General features: G+C 37.6%; 2 protein-coding genes across 3 annotated transcripts in view; both read right to left on the bottom strand.

The window, feature by feature from the left end:
* Positions 1-8,406, bottom strand: part of USP50 (ubiquitin specific peptidase 50) — a 41,601-nt gene extending 33,195 nt beyond the window's left edge. The window contains exons 1-2 of the mRNA XM_069596590.1: positions 8,268-8,406; positions 5,448-5,569 (exon numbers count right to left, since the gene is read on the bottom strand). The gene's annotated coding sequence lies outside the window, so the exon portion shown is untranslated. The remainder of the gene's footprint in view (positions 1-5,447; positions 5,570-8,267) is intronic.
* TRPM7 (transient receptor potential cation channel subfamily M member 7) overlaps positions 7,134-14,498 on the bottom strand; it is a 106,801-nt gene continuing 99,436 nt past the window's right edge. For both annotated transcript variants that reach the window (XM_069596525.1, XM_069596527.1), the window contains one exon: positions 7,134-8,599. In XM_069596525.1, the coding sequence (XP_069452626.1) occupies positions 8,469-8,599 (131 nt within the window). In that variant the 3' untranslated portion in view covers positions 7,134-8,468. The remainder of the gene's footprint in view (positions 8,600-14,498) is intronic.

Raw genomic sequence — 14,498 nt, 5'->3', positions numbered from 1 at the left:
CTTTGGGTTCATCTTGTTTGGGATAGTCTGTGTTTACTGGACCTGGGTATTCTGGGTTTGGGAAGTTTTCAGTCATTATTTCATTAAATACATTTTATAGCCCTTCCTCTCTCATTTCTCCTTCTGAGATCCCTATAATGTGAATGTTAGTACACTTGATGTTTTCCCAGAAGTCCCTTTAATTATCATTAAATTTTTGTTTTTCTGTTCTGATTGGGTGATTCCCACCATACTATATAATTTCCAGGTCACTTGTGCATTTTTCTGTATCACCTAATCTGCTATTAATGACTTCCAGTGTATAATTTTCATTTCAGCTATTTATTCTTCAGTTCTGATTGGTTAATTCTTTTATGTTCTAAGTCTTTGTTGAAGCTCTGAGTTCCTCCATTCTTGAGTTCACTTCAGTTCAGTCACTCAGTCGTGTCTGACTCTTTGCAACCCCATGGACTGCAGCATACCAGGCTTCCCTGTTTACCACCAACCCTGGAGCCTACTCAAACTCACATCCATCGCGTTGGTGATGCCATCCAACCATCTCATCCTCTGTTCAATGAGCATTTTAATGACCATGTCTTTATACTCTTTTATCAGGTAAACTACTTACCTTCATTAGTTTTTTTTCCCCATGAGATTTTATTTTGCTCTTTTGTTTGGAACATATTGCTTTGAATTGTCTCTGAAATCAAATTTTACCTATCCCAGTCTTCCTGGTGTATTGTTGTGTGGGAGTAGCCCTATGCAGTGTGTGCCTAGTTGCTTTAGTTGGAGAGCTACACATGAAATGAATGGGTACCACATCTCAGTTGCAAGCAATGGCTTCTCCCTAGTTCAGTGGTGGTTGCTGCCATTATGCGGGCAAGTCCATGACCCAAGAAGCCCTGAGGGAGCTGGGCTTCTCCTAGGAGCAATGGAAATCTGCCAGGGCAGCGGGGGGTGGGAGGGCGGTGCGGAGGTATGGCCAGGGCTTGAGGGGAAATGTGGAATACTTCAAAATTTGTGTCATCCTTGGGCAGGAGCCATGCCCTATATCATTCCAACATTAGAATATGCACTACTGCAGCAAAAATTAGATCTTATTTTTCTGATTTTATCCTTAATATTTTCCAAGAAAACTGTACATTTTCTGAGAATACCATTAAATAGCTTGGTTTAAACTCTTCCCTTTGTCTTCATATTGATTGCTTTGTGTCTCCCAAATACTATAGGACAGGTGAAAAAATTCGTATGTTAATCTGATGTTCTTTTCCTTTGTATACTTATTTTTGCTTCTTACTTGCAGAGTAACCAAAATGCAATTATTCAGTTTTCTCACTTATTTTCTCTCTTCTAATCTTTTAATCTGGAATGCTTTATTAAATAGTCACTATCAGATGGTGACTGCAGCCATGAAATTAAAAGATGCTTACTCCTTGGAAGAAAGTTATGACCAACCTAGATAGCATTTTCAAAAGCAGAGACATTACTTTGCTAACAAAGGTCCGTCTGGTCAAGGCTATGGTTTTTCCTGTGGTCATGTATGGATGTGAGAGTTGGACTGTGAAGAAAGCTGAGTGCCGAAGAATTGATGCTTTTGAACTGTGGTGTTCGAGAAGATTTTTGAGAGTCCCTTGGACTGCAGGGAGATCCAGCCAGTCCATTCTGAAGGAGATCAGCCCTGGGATTTCTTTGGAAGGAATGATGCTGAAGCTGAAACTCCAGTACTTTGGCCACCTCATGTGAAGAGTTGACTCATTAGAAAAGACCCTGATGCTGGGAGGGACTGGGGGCAGGAGGAGAAGGGGACGACAGAGGATGAGATGGTTGGATGGCATCACCGACTTGATGGGCATGAGTTTGAGTGAACTCTGGGAGTTGGTGATGGACAGGGAGGCCTGGTGTGCTGTGATTCATGGGGTTGCAAAGAGTCAGACACGACTGAGCAACTGAACTGAACTGACTGAACTGACATCTCATTCACTAATCTAGAAGATATTTATTGTAAATCTACTTTGTGCCAGTCACTGTGCTGGGTATTTGATAGTGAATAAAATACACATTTCACTTTCATATATATAGTTCACCATCTATTAACTACTTATATTTATTCTATGTGGCTCCAACTCTTCCCACACAACAGTTATTCTGACTTTTGTACCCCTATACTAGTATATGACCAAGCACTTTTATGGTTACTCTACTTGAATTTTCTTGATGTTTTAGTTTTACACTTGTATTCTGACAACTTTTTTTTTCCTACTCTCACTCTTAAAAAGTAACATAAAATGCTTCAAATGTTAAGAGATGAATATGGAAAAAATTTACACACTTTGAGCACATTATACACATACACATATATTTTTTGAGCATGTGCTATTATTTTGACTAGACTAACAAAAGAATCTGCAAGATAATAAGTTCCTTTATAAAGAAAAAAATTACTCTCAGACTGTTCTTGATTCTCCATCATACCCTCTTCTCTTTCTTGGAACTTCTAAGAAAAAAAGTAGCATGAACAAACCTATTATTTGAGTACTTTTGTTTGCTGAGTATATGGCTTTCCTGGGTGGCTCAGGTAAAGAATTTGCCTGCCAATGCAGGAGATGCAGGTTCAGTCCCTGCGTTGGGAAGATCCCCTGAAGAAAGAAATAGCAACCCACTCCAGTATTCTTGCCTGGAGAACCCCAGGGGGTGGTTTGCTACAGTCCTTTGGGTTGGAGAATCAGACATGACTTACTGACTGACCAGCAGCAGCAGTAAACTCACTGAATCTTTACAGTATGGGACAAACACTATCACAGAGGCTTGCTCAATCAGTTGGTTAATCATGAAGTAAGTGACAGAACAAGAATCCAAGTCTATCCAGCTTCATTTTGCGTGCATACACAGTAGCTCCAGAATTGAAAGGGATGTTGTAGGATATATCATACTTCCTTTTTATAGGCAGAGAATATTCTACTTTTAGATATATCATATTTTATTAATCCATTCATCTAATGGACATGTGTGTTGTTCCACTTTTTGACTATTATCAGTAATTGCTATGAACATCCATGTACAAGGCTTTGTGTAGATATTTCCACTTCTGTTGAGTATAAACATACACCAAAGATGAAAACTGCCTTTTCCTATGAGCTGTATTTTTATTGTTGTATTGCAAGTTCTTTATACAAATCCTTTACCAGATACATTACTTGCCAAAATTTTCTCCCACCATAACAGTTGCCTCTTCACTGCAGATTGTGTATTTCAAAGCAAAAATTTTATAAATTTTGATGAATCTCAATTTGTCCATTTTTCTTTCATTGCCTTTGCTGTTGGTTGTCATATCTAAGAAACTATCATCTAATACAAAGTCACAAAAATTTACCCCTACATTTTCGTCTAAGAGTTTCAAGATTTAGGCTCTGAAGTTTAGGTTTGCAAACATTTTAAGTTTATTTTTGTATATGATGTGAGGTATGGGTTCAACTTCATTCTTTTGCATGTGGGTATCTAGTTGTTCCAAAACAATTTCATGAAAAGTCTATTCTTCCCTCATCAAACTGCTCTGGCACCTTTGTTGAAAATCAATTTACCACAAATTTCTGGACTCTCAATTCTATTTTATTAATCTATATACCACAATACATTGTCTTCATTTGTCTAGTTTTGTATGGGAAGGAACATTTTATTAGCCTTTTTAGACAGCCATAGATATTCACTGGAGTAGAAAATGGCAAACCACTCCAGTATTCTTGCCTGGAAAATTCCATGGACAGAGAGGCCTAGTGGGCTACAGTCCATGGGGTTGCAAAGAGTCAGCCATGACTGAACACCTGGATATTCGTATTTGAAACAGTACCAAAATGGACAAACGGTGGTTTCCTAAAGGTAAGCTGCAGTGTAGAATCTGGAATTCTGTAAACTTCTACCCTGCTAGAGTTTTACTGCCTTTTCCACTCATGGACCATTTTGTAATCCATGCAGAGAGCATCTGGAGAATATTGTTTCGCAGATTATCCAAATGTTGACAATTTCTTTATACACTATAAAAAATAAATTGTTAAATCAGCACCGAGTTTATTGGAAAAGTATCAGGATGTTGTCATGCTACCATGTTAAGAGGCAAGTTTTCAAAAACTTCAACTTTCTCTTGAAAGCTCAAATTTTAGTAAGTACTGTTAGCTTTCTACCAAACACTCCCAGTGTGAAGAACCCTGGTTTGTCTGTTATTCGTCCAAGCAGACATGTTCAATGAAAAAAGTGACTAGTCCAGTTTGTAACTCACACAATTGCATAACTGCCTTTCCCTAAAAGAATCATCACATTTCCTTTTGAAGCACAGTACTTTATGCCTATTTTTCATTTTGCCCCACAGAATATTAAAGGCATGTTTTAAGGTCAAAATTAATTAAAAATTAACTTATTCCTTCATCAGTGACATTTGAAATGAAATGGATTAAAAAAAAAACCTCACATGATGGTGAAGACTATAACAAACAACTAGTTCAGTTTGGTGCTACTTCCTTGATTCATGCTAAGGTAGCAGCATTTTTACCCATCAATGATTTTGTAACAATAAAACTTTGAACACATTGAAAAAGACAAATAATAACTTACAGTTATGAGAAGTTTTGACCTTGTAGGCCAAAGAAAGTATCATGGGGAATGTGGTCCACATGGGGGCTGTGGTCCACACTGAGAATCACTGACCTATTGAAGATATCTAGGCAATGACCACCCAAAAGACAATAAGACCTGTGTTTCCTAGTGGAAGTACACAATGCCACCAGTGAAGCATTCTTGTCAGAGAATCAATCTTGAATGTGATCAAGTCTCTATACATAACAACTAGTTTATGGACTAAACAGGAAACATAAAATGACAACTACGGAAATAATCAACAAAACCTTTTACGTGGCAAACTTTCTAGAACAAAAGAGCTGGTTCTTCAAAAAATAAACTGGAAAAAAAAGAACGTGGAAGCAGAAACCTATTTATTAAAAGAGGATTTAAAGACAAATCAAGCAACTGTAATATATGAAGCTTATCTGAGTCCTGATTCAAGAAAATTATTTTTAAAAATTTGTTTTGAGAATGATTACATTCTCCGATATTAAGTAAATTTTTAGATGTGAAGATACTATAGTTCTGGTATTTTAGAAACATATACTAAAACATTCAAAGTGAAAGTTAAGTTCCATAATTGAGGACTTCATAAAATTCCAGGACTTCAGAAATTCCAAGTAAAAAACAGGCAAGTGCTAACTGTAGGTTAGGACAGTGCAGTAAAGAAAGTACTCTACTAATAAGGTGCTGTTTATTTGGTATATGTATTGTAACTTTCCTGAAGAATAACCATAACCTCTCCCAGCCCCTCTCATATCCACTAAAGTAGAATCAAGAACCCCAAGAAGAAACTCTGCTTTGAGCAATTCCAATAAACCTAGAAGGAAAACATATTCTAGAGAGAATCAGAACCTTACCTGGGATTTTTTTCTAAGAAAAAGCTCACAGATCATCTAATGTTGAAAATATTCTGTGGTACTTCTTCAACACGTACTTATTTAGTACCTATATTTTGTTTGCTACAAGCTCCAGCAAGGCTCTAAGGGAAATACAAAAATAAGACATCTCTTAGTCGGTAACATAGACAATCTAATTTTGAGAGAGACACACAGTGGTTGTATAGTTTTACTCTAATACGTAATTACTGAGTTATTTATTTAACTACGTGGTAATTGTGACAGATCTGAATATCTGGGTTCCTCAAAGACAAATGCTTTGTGTGAAAACTACCTAGGACACAATCAGAACAGATATGATAAATGAGGAGGATCACAAAAACCCCTGCTCAGAGATACATCTCCTTCCTGCAAATAAATGTGATATATCCTATAAGTGATAACAGCTATTTATTGGGTGCTCTTGCCTTGACTGTCTGCTTAAATATATAAGATTTTATCATTTTGATCTATCTTCCTAGAGAAATTTTGATATTGTAGAAAAACATTTAAAAACTCATAATTTTATGGAATGTCTATCACAAAGCAAGCAGTATACAAGGTAGGGAGGGGGTGTTAAAGGAGTGAAAAATTTTAGGGGTCTCTTTTTTCCTTTATGAATTGTACAGTCTAATGGGGGTAAAAAGACAGATGGTGACTATGAAAACAACATAGTTCAACTTAAACGTGGAAAAGGAGGGTAATTTTATACTTTTGTTTACATTTAAAATTGTTTCTATATGTCCCAATACAATCAATATGCATTACTTTAAAAATAATAGTAGCTCTCATATACCACCACACTGAGGAAGGCATATTATTAGAGAACACTTGCAGAAGATGTTTTATGAAGTAACTTGGTAAAGAGGTGGAGTTCTGTTTTGAGAAGGATGAGACTGAGAAGTATCAAAGAGATGAAAACAAATGACACTTTTAGACCATGGAGTAACAATGATGAACTTGAGTAATCTAGAAACAACACTTCTTTGGAATGAGAAATGCAGTTTTCAGGTAAACTGTTACTTTCTAGAATTCGTCAAAAAAGTTAATGAATAGATTTGTTTCCAAAAAGTGACTAGGAATTGGTACAGAAATCATCAGTAGTCATTATACTTGAAAGTCAATATACCATGGGGCTGAAGAACGTAGATAAAAGCCTGTTTGGGTTCAAATCCTAGTGCTGCTCCTAAGTATAAGAATCTGAGATAACAAGTGCTTGTTATCCTATTACCAGCATAACAGGATGACAATAATACCTATTTCATAAGATTGTTTTAAGGATTAAATGCCTTGTTATCCTGTTACCAGCATAACAGGATGACAATAACACCTATTTCATAAGATTGTTTTAAGGATTAAATGGGTTAATACATGTAAAGTATTTAGTGTAATATCAGATACATATTAAGTACTAAATAAATGTTCTCTTACTGTTATTATCATGAGGATATAATCAACAAAAAAATAAATATAAATCTGTTTTCTGACATAACAAGAAACAGATCCAAAAATAAAGACACAGAAAGAAATCAAGATCATTTTAAACACTGTACAGGAGATCAAAAAGTACAGGTGTACAAGATGGTTCATTAAAAAAAAAACTGATATTGTGAAAAAATTAACACTGAAAATACTATTTTTCAGAATGATTAAACTCAGTAAAACATCTGTAAACAAGAATAAATTTATTTAATTTCTTTTAAAGATTTAATGATATACAAAATGTATATAGCATATTTTTAATACATTTTCTTCCCCCCCATCAATATTAAACACTATTTGAACAGCTTATCTCTTTTTGCCTTGTCTGTATCTATGAGATACACTACTGAATACAAATAAGATTTACACTGCTCCCTCCCAAATAAAAATTAAAATTAGTACCTAGGGGTAAAAAAAAAGAAAGAAAAAGAAAAATCAAAGCACAGAACTTTAGACAGACAAAAAGCTTTTCTTATTGTTGAGCATTCAACACTATCTGGGGCTGTTAAATTACATTTTATTGGCATAAAGTTGCATTGCAATCTCCCAACATCACATAATGATAATCCAATTCAATTTCTTAAGTACCACAAACATTATTCATGTTCAAATGTTCCTACACAATTTTAAATATATGCAAGAATTCATGTTTACATTCTGATTTGATATATTGGTCAATAAAATCTTTTGAAAAGTATGTAACTTCCAAGTTGTCACTATATATATGATAGGAAAAAAGCACTTTAACTTTTCTCACAAGGGAACTTCTCTTGAACAGTGAGTTAAGTTTTTCCTTTGAGATATTTAGGTTATAGCAATCTAACATGGCTTTCTTCTATTTAACAATGTCTTGAGAAAACAATGTTTTTTTAAAAAATTATACTTTTGCACAGTTTGGGCTCTATTTAACAAAAAACTGGCTCTATCTTTTAAATAGAAGCCTAACCCTGATTCATAAAGTCCCTCTTAGAAAATGGTTTTCAGCCTGGGCTTCCTATATCCCTGTAGAGCTAGAATTATATAACAAGCCTCCTTTCCCATGGCCAATAAGCATCTAGTTGGGCACTAGTGACATCACTGAACACACTAAAACACACTGAGGAAGACATCTGACTGCCATTGAACCAAAAGACTGGGTGACTTCATTTCACTAGCTGAATGGCAGTAAACCAGCTGCCAATAAAATCTGCAGACACCTAACTTTGGTTAATGGTATTGCACCACACAAAGAGGGTTATTACCCTCATCAGAACAAAGTCAAATGAAATTCTCTGTTAAAAAGAGCCCTTTAAAAAGTTATAAATACTAATTTTTCTTTACCTTTAAAATTTAACAGCTGCCAGCTGTATCATATAGGGAGTTCTTGACTGACTAGTTTAACTGGGCCAAAAGAATATTGACCTTTTAACTGTGCTAGATTCAGCACACACTCTTCTGTATTATCAAACAATTTCCTCCTAACAGAAAAGTGACACAGTAACATTTTTGTGAGGTGTAATCAAAACCAATGATTCAGTAATATTATAACATCAGACGAATAGAATTAGTTGATTCTGATTCTTTGGTGGAATTTCCAGGCTGAAGAGTCAAATCAGAAGGCTCATCCTGAGGAAATATTATTTTATCAGGTGTATAGTCATTCCTCTTCAGATCTATATTCACAACCCCAACAAAAAAAGAAAAAAGAGTCAGTATTGCTTAGAAAAAGAAAATTAAGAACATTTCCTAAATCAATTTCCCTTTAAACATGCCAGATCTATTTTTTACAATATTGTTATAAATTCAAGTCACAAAATTTATATGCATAAAAATGAAATCATTCAATAAATAATTATGTTCTGACTATGAGTTAATAACTCATGTAAGTATAGAAATGTTAGCACTGAACAAGGCAGATAACGTCCCTGTTCTAATGGAACTTATGTTCTTAAGGAAAACAAACAGAAAAATAACAGAATTATAAGCAGTAACAAGTGCCTTGAAGAAAACAGTGTGAAGAGGGTCAAGTGGGAGATGGTATATGGTGATTCTTTTAGACAGGGCTGGGCAGAAGAGCTGCAGGAGATAACATGTGAGTAAAGACTTGAATATTGAGAAATACTGAGAATACTCGTTGGAAGGACTGAAGCTGAAGCTCCAATACTTTGGCCAACTGATATAAATAGCCAACTCACTGGAAAAAGACCCTGATTCTGGCAAAGACTGAAAGCAGAAGGAGAAGTGGGCAACAGAGGATGAGATGGTTGGATGGCATCACCAACACAATGGACATGAACTTGGGCAAATCCTGGGAGACAGTGAGGGACAGGGAAGCCTAGAGTGCTGCAGTACATGCGGTTGCGGAGTCAGACGACTTGGCAACTGAACAATAACATCAATTGAGAAACGACCTATCAAAGTCCCAGGAAGAAGAGTACTCTATGCAGAGAGAAAGTTGATTACAGACTATAGAAAGGAAATAGACTTGGTGTGTTCCAAGAATGACAAGAAGCAGCATGGCTTGCAAGTAGGGAAAGACTAGGAAAAAATGAGGTCACGCAACAGTTAATTACCAAAAGTTGTCAAACTACAGCCTGTGGGCCAAATCTGGTCTACCCTGTTTTTGTAAATAGTTTTATTGGAATGCAGCCATACAAATTTGTTTATAGACTGTCTATCAATAACCTCAGATATGCAGATGACACCACCCTTATGGCAGAAAGTGAAGAGGAACTAAAGAGCCTCTTGATGAGAGTGAAAGAGGAGAGTGAAAAAGTTGGTTTAAAGCTCAACATTCAGAAAACGAAGATCATGGCATCCAGTCCCATCATTTCATGGGAAATAGATGGGGAAACAGTGGAAACCGTGTCAGACTATTTTTTGGGGCTCCAAAATCACTGCAAATGGTGACTGCAGCCATGAAATTAAAAGATGCTTACTCCTTGGAAGAAAAGTTATGACCAACCTAGATAGCATATTCAAAAGCAGAGACATTACTTTGCCAACTAAGGTCCATCTAGTCAAGGCTATGGTTTTTCCTATGGTCATGTATGGATGTGAGAGTTGGACTGTGAAGAAGGCTGAGCACCAAAGAATTGATGCTTTTGAACTGTGGTGTTGGAGAAGACTCTTGCGAGTCCCTTGGACTGCAAGGAGACCCAACCAGTCCATTCTAAAGGAGATCAGCCCTGGGATTTCTTTGGAAGGAATGATGCTAAGGCTGAAACTCCAATACTCTGGCCACCTCATGCGAAGAGTTGACTCATTGGAAAAGACTCTGATGCTGGGAGGGATGGGGGGCAAGAGGAGAAGGGGACGACAGAGGATGAGATGGCTGGATGGCATCACTGACATGATGAACATGAATCTGAGTGAACTCCGGGAGTTGGTGATGGTCAGGGAGGCCTGGTGTGCTGTGATTCATGGGGTAGCAAAGAGTCGGACACGACTGAGCGACTGAACTGAACTGATGGCCGTTTCTGCACTACAGTGGGAGAGATGGGTAGCTGTGACACAAGTCACATGGCGCACGAAGCCTAAAATACATACTTTGCCCTTTTTTTTTCCCCTGGCTGCACCATTCAGCATACGGGATCCTAGTTCCTCAACCAGGGATTGAATCCATACCCCTTGCATTGGAAATGTGGAGTCTTCACCATTGGACCACCAGGGAAGTCCCTATTTCTTTTGCCTTTTACAGAAAAGTCTGCTGACCTCTGATTCAGGGGACACAAGCAAAGGTAAGTACACATTACAGTAAAATCCACTGGAAGGTATTAAGCAGTCTTAAGGGAGGAATGTAACATAATGAAATTTATTTAAAATGACCATTCCAATTGTCATGAAGTCTTCTTAGGGGACAATGGGTAAGAATCTAGGAAACAAAACAGTGGCAATGACGATGAAAAGAAATTGATAAATTCTAGGAAGATTTCAGAATTTGAGCAGACAGAATTTGACAGATTGGTTATGAAAAGTGAGAGAAAAAAGGAACTGGCTAGCTTTTAGGTTTTGAGCCTGAGCAACTTGGTAACCATTAATGAGACAGGGAAGTAGAGTTTTGTAGGAAAGGAAATGAAAGTCAAGAATTCTGAAGTGAACATGTTACTTGAATCTGGAGCCTGTTATACAGAGTGAAGTATATCAGAAAGAGAAAAACAAATAGTGGATTCATATGGAATCTAGAAAAATGGCACTGATGAACTTATCTGCAAGGCAGGAACAGAGACACAGACAACAGACTTGTGGACACAGCAGAGGAAGGAGAGGGTGGGATGAATTGAGAAAGTAGCACTAACATATACACACTACCGTGTATAAAACAGAGAGCTAGTGGGAAGCCGCCGTATAACAAGGAGCTCAGCTCAGTGCTCTGTGGCAACCAAGAAGGGTGAGATCGGGGAGAGGTGGGAGGGAGGCTCAAAGGGGAAGGGATATATGTGTACTTTTGGCTAATTCACATTGTTGTATGGTAGAAAACAACACAACATTGTTAAGCAATTATCCTCCAATTTAAAAAAAAAGGTAATTCAAGTAGCAATGAAAGAAAGGGAATACAGAAACAGGAGCTCAGCAAAAGTCAGTCTTTAGTTAAATCTGGTACTAGTAACATGGGAACTGCATATATAGCTATGGGATAGGATGAACTTGACATTATAGACACATATGACAATGGTTGCAGAATTGAAAAACTTAAGAGAGTAGTATCAAATTTATATTTTAAACCAGAGTTGTCCATAAACCCTTCTACTTTTATTTCCATATAAAACCAAACTTACGTTCAGTTAGGCAAATATACTCCAATTAAAAAACAAGAGGTAACTAACACTCAGAATATAAACGGTTAATTTTAATTTCAGCAAGTCTATGTTCAATGATCCAAATACATACTTACTACAGTATGAACAATTTTTATAAACTTTAAGACTCTGCATTAGGCCTTAAGGAATGCAAATTAATTTGCAGCTGAATTGTACACAAAGAACAATGGACAGAAACATAATTCAATTCACAAGTGAAGTGTTAACTAATGGTGTAACCATGCGCAAATCATGTAAACTCTTATTTTATATTCTGCAAAACAATTCATTTGGACTAGATTGCTTTTAATGTCTCTATTAAGCTGTGAAATCCTGCTTATAATAATAATTTAAAAAACAGATATGCTATTAAAAATTGCATTGTATCAAAAACCAAGTAAAAACTGTATTTGGGCTGCCTGTTAAATTCACCACTGTATGTTCCACTTCTCGCTAAAATAGACAAGAATATTCCATCTTCTCTCTCTTTCACTGATTACAACCTTTTACATCATATATAAAGCAACTACCTGAGATTTCTGAAAAGTGACAGCAGATATATAGGAAGGAAAATCTGAACTTGAAGAATGATCTACATGGTGGTGAATTTCCTGTTTTTGGTTCTTTTTTCATCTCTTATTTTAGGCTTAGACTTGAGGATAGCTCAGTCACAGAAATGTACAGTGAATGTGGACAAAAAAGCTCCAAGAGTTCCCAGGTTGAGGATAAGGAAGGAGGACCTGTGGGATGGAAAATGTTGAGGGGAATGCTCTTTTTAATTTTTCTTTTTGCTCTTGCCCTTTACCTAAGACAAACCCTAGTCAAGAAGAGGCATTCCTACAATGGTGGGAGCAGGGAAAATACCCACAACTCAAGAGAGAAAAACCTCTCTGACCAGAAGAACTGACAATAGGTACCTTTTGATCCAAAAAGTATTTACTGTCAGCACCAGAAATGGACTAAATTACAGAAAGTATATGATAGCACAGGGAGGCCAAAATCCTGGCTTTCTAGTCAGCGTACCAAAAAAAGAAAAAAAGAGGCCCTTGGGAATCACAAAGTATGGAAGAAATCATGGAGAAGAGGAAAATGGAGAGACACCCTCAATTTGTGCATGATACTCCCTGAGTGGCACACAGGTAGAAAGACAGCATGGCATAGGCTTTGAGAATTAAACTATGGTGCAGACCTTTGTTCATGTTTCAGACTTGACCCTGTTTGACACATATAAGAGAAACTTGAATGATAATGCAAAGGTTTTAAAAACCAAACTGACATTGGACTCAAAGTCACACAAAAGACAGACTGTGATTTGAATTTAACTGAAATGGTTGCATAATAACATCAAAAATCTCAAGAGGATTCAACAATTCAAAATTCTCTAGAGGATTTTTAATAAGATCTCAAATCTCGTAATATTCTAGATGTAAGGCCGGACCCCAGGGCCATGATGGGCGGCCCTTCCTCTTTCCCACCGGCGGGAAAGTCCCTAACGGAAGGATCCTCCCAGATCCCAGGGACCAATGACAGCACACTTGCCAGCTAAAGCCGCCCCACCCCAGCCACACAGAAGGACCTATCAGCCCACAACACCTCGACCTAACAACCTATCCGAGTTAGTTCAGTCGCTCAGTCATGTCCGACTCTTTGCAACATGAATCCCAGCAAGCCAGGCCTCCCTGTCCATCACCATCTCCCGGGGTTCACTCAGACTCACGTCCATTGAGTCAGTGATGCCATCCAGCCATCTCATCCTCGGTCGTCCCCTTCTCCTCTTGTCCCCATTCCCTCCCAGCGTCAGAGTCTTTTCCAGTGAGTCAACTCTTCACATGAGGTGGCCAAAGTACTGGAGCTTCAGCTTCAGCATCATTCCTTCCAAAGAAATCCCAGGGCTGATCTCCTTCAGAATGGACTGGTTGGATCTCCTTGCAGTCCAAGGGACTCTCAAGAGTCTTCTCCAACACCATAGTTCAAAAGCATCAATTCTTCGGCGCTCAGCCTTCTTCACAGTCCAACTCTCACATCCATACATGACCACTGGAAAATCCATAGCCTTGACTAGACGGACCTTAGTCGGCCAAGTAATGTCTCTGCTTTTGAACATACTATCTAGGTCAGTCATAACTTTTCTTCCAAGGAGTAAGCGCTGCAGTCACCATCTGCAGTGATTTTGGAGTCCCCCAAAATAAAGTCTGACACTGTTTCTACTGTTTCCCCATCTATTTCCCATGAAGTGATGGGACCGGATGCCATGATCTTCGTTTTCTGAATGTTGAGCTTTAAGCCAACTTTTTCGCTCTCCTCTTTCACTTTCATCAAGAGGCTCTTTAATTCCTCTTCACTTTCTGCCATAAGAGTGGTGTCATCTGCATATCTGAGGTTATTGATATTTCTGCCGGCAATCTTGATTCCAGCTTGTGTTTCTTCCAGCCCAGCGTTTCTCATGATGTACTCTGCATAGAAGTTAAATAAGCAGGGTGACAATATACAGCCTTGACGTACTCCTTTTCCTATTTGGAACAAGTCTGTTGTTCCATGTCCAGTTCTAACTGTTGCTTCCTGACCTGCATACAGATTTCTCAAGAGGCAGGTTAGGTGGTCTGGTATTCCCATCTCTTTCAGAATTTTCCACAGCTGATTGTGATCCACACAGTCTAAGGCTTTGGCATAGACAATAAAGCAGAAATAGATGTTTTTCTGGAACTCTCTTGCTTTTTGATGATCCAGTGGATGTTGGCAATTTGATCTCTGGTTCCTCTGCCTTTTCTAAAAC

The sequence above is a fragment of the Ovis canadensis genome, chromosome 7 (genome assembly GCF_042477335.2).
Source record: "Ovis canadensis isolate MfBH-ARS-UI-01 breed Bighorn chromosome 7, ARS-UI_OviCan_v2, whole genome shotgun sequence".
Lineage (NCBI taxonomy): Eukaryota > Metazoa > Chordata > Mammalia > Artiodactyla > Bovidae > Ovis > Ovis canadensis.
Note: the sequence above shows the minus strand (reverse complement) of the source record. Positions and strands in the feature narration are given on the sequence as shown.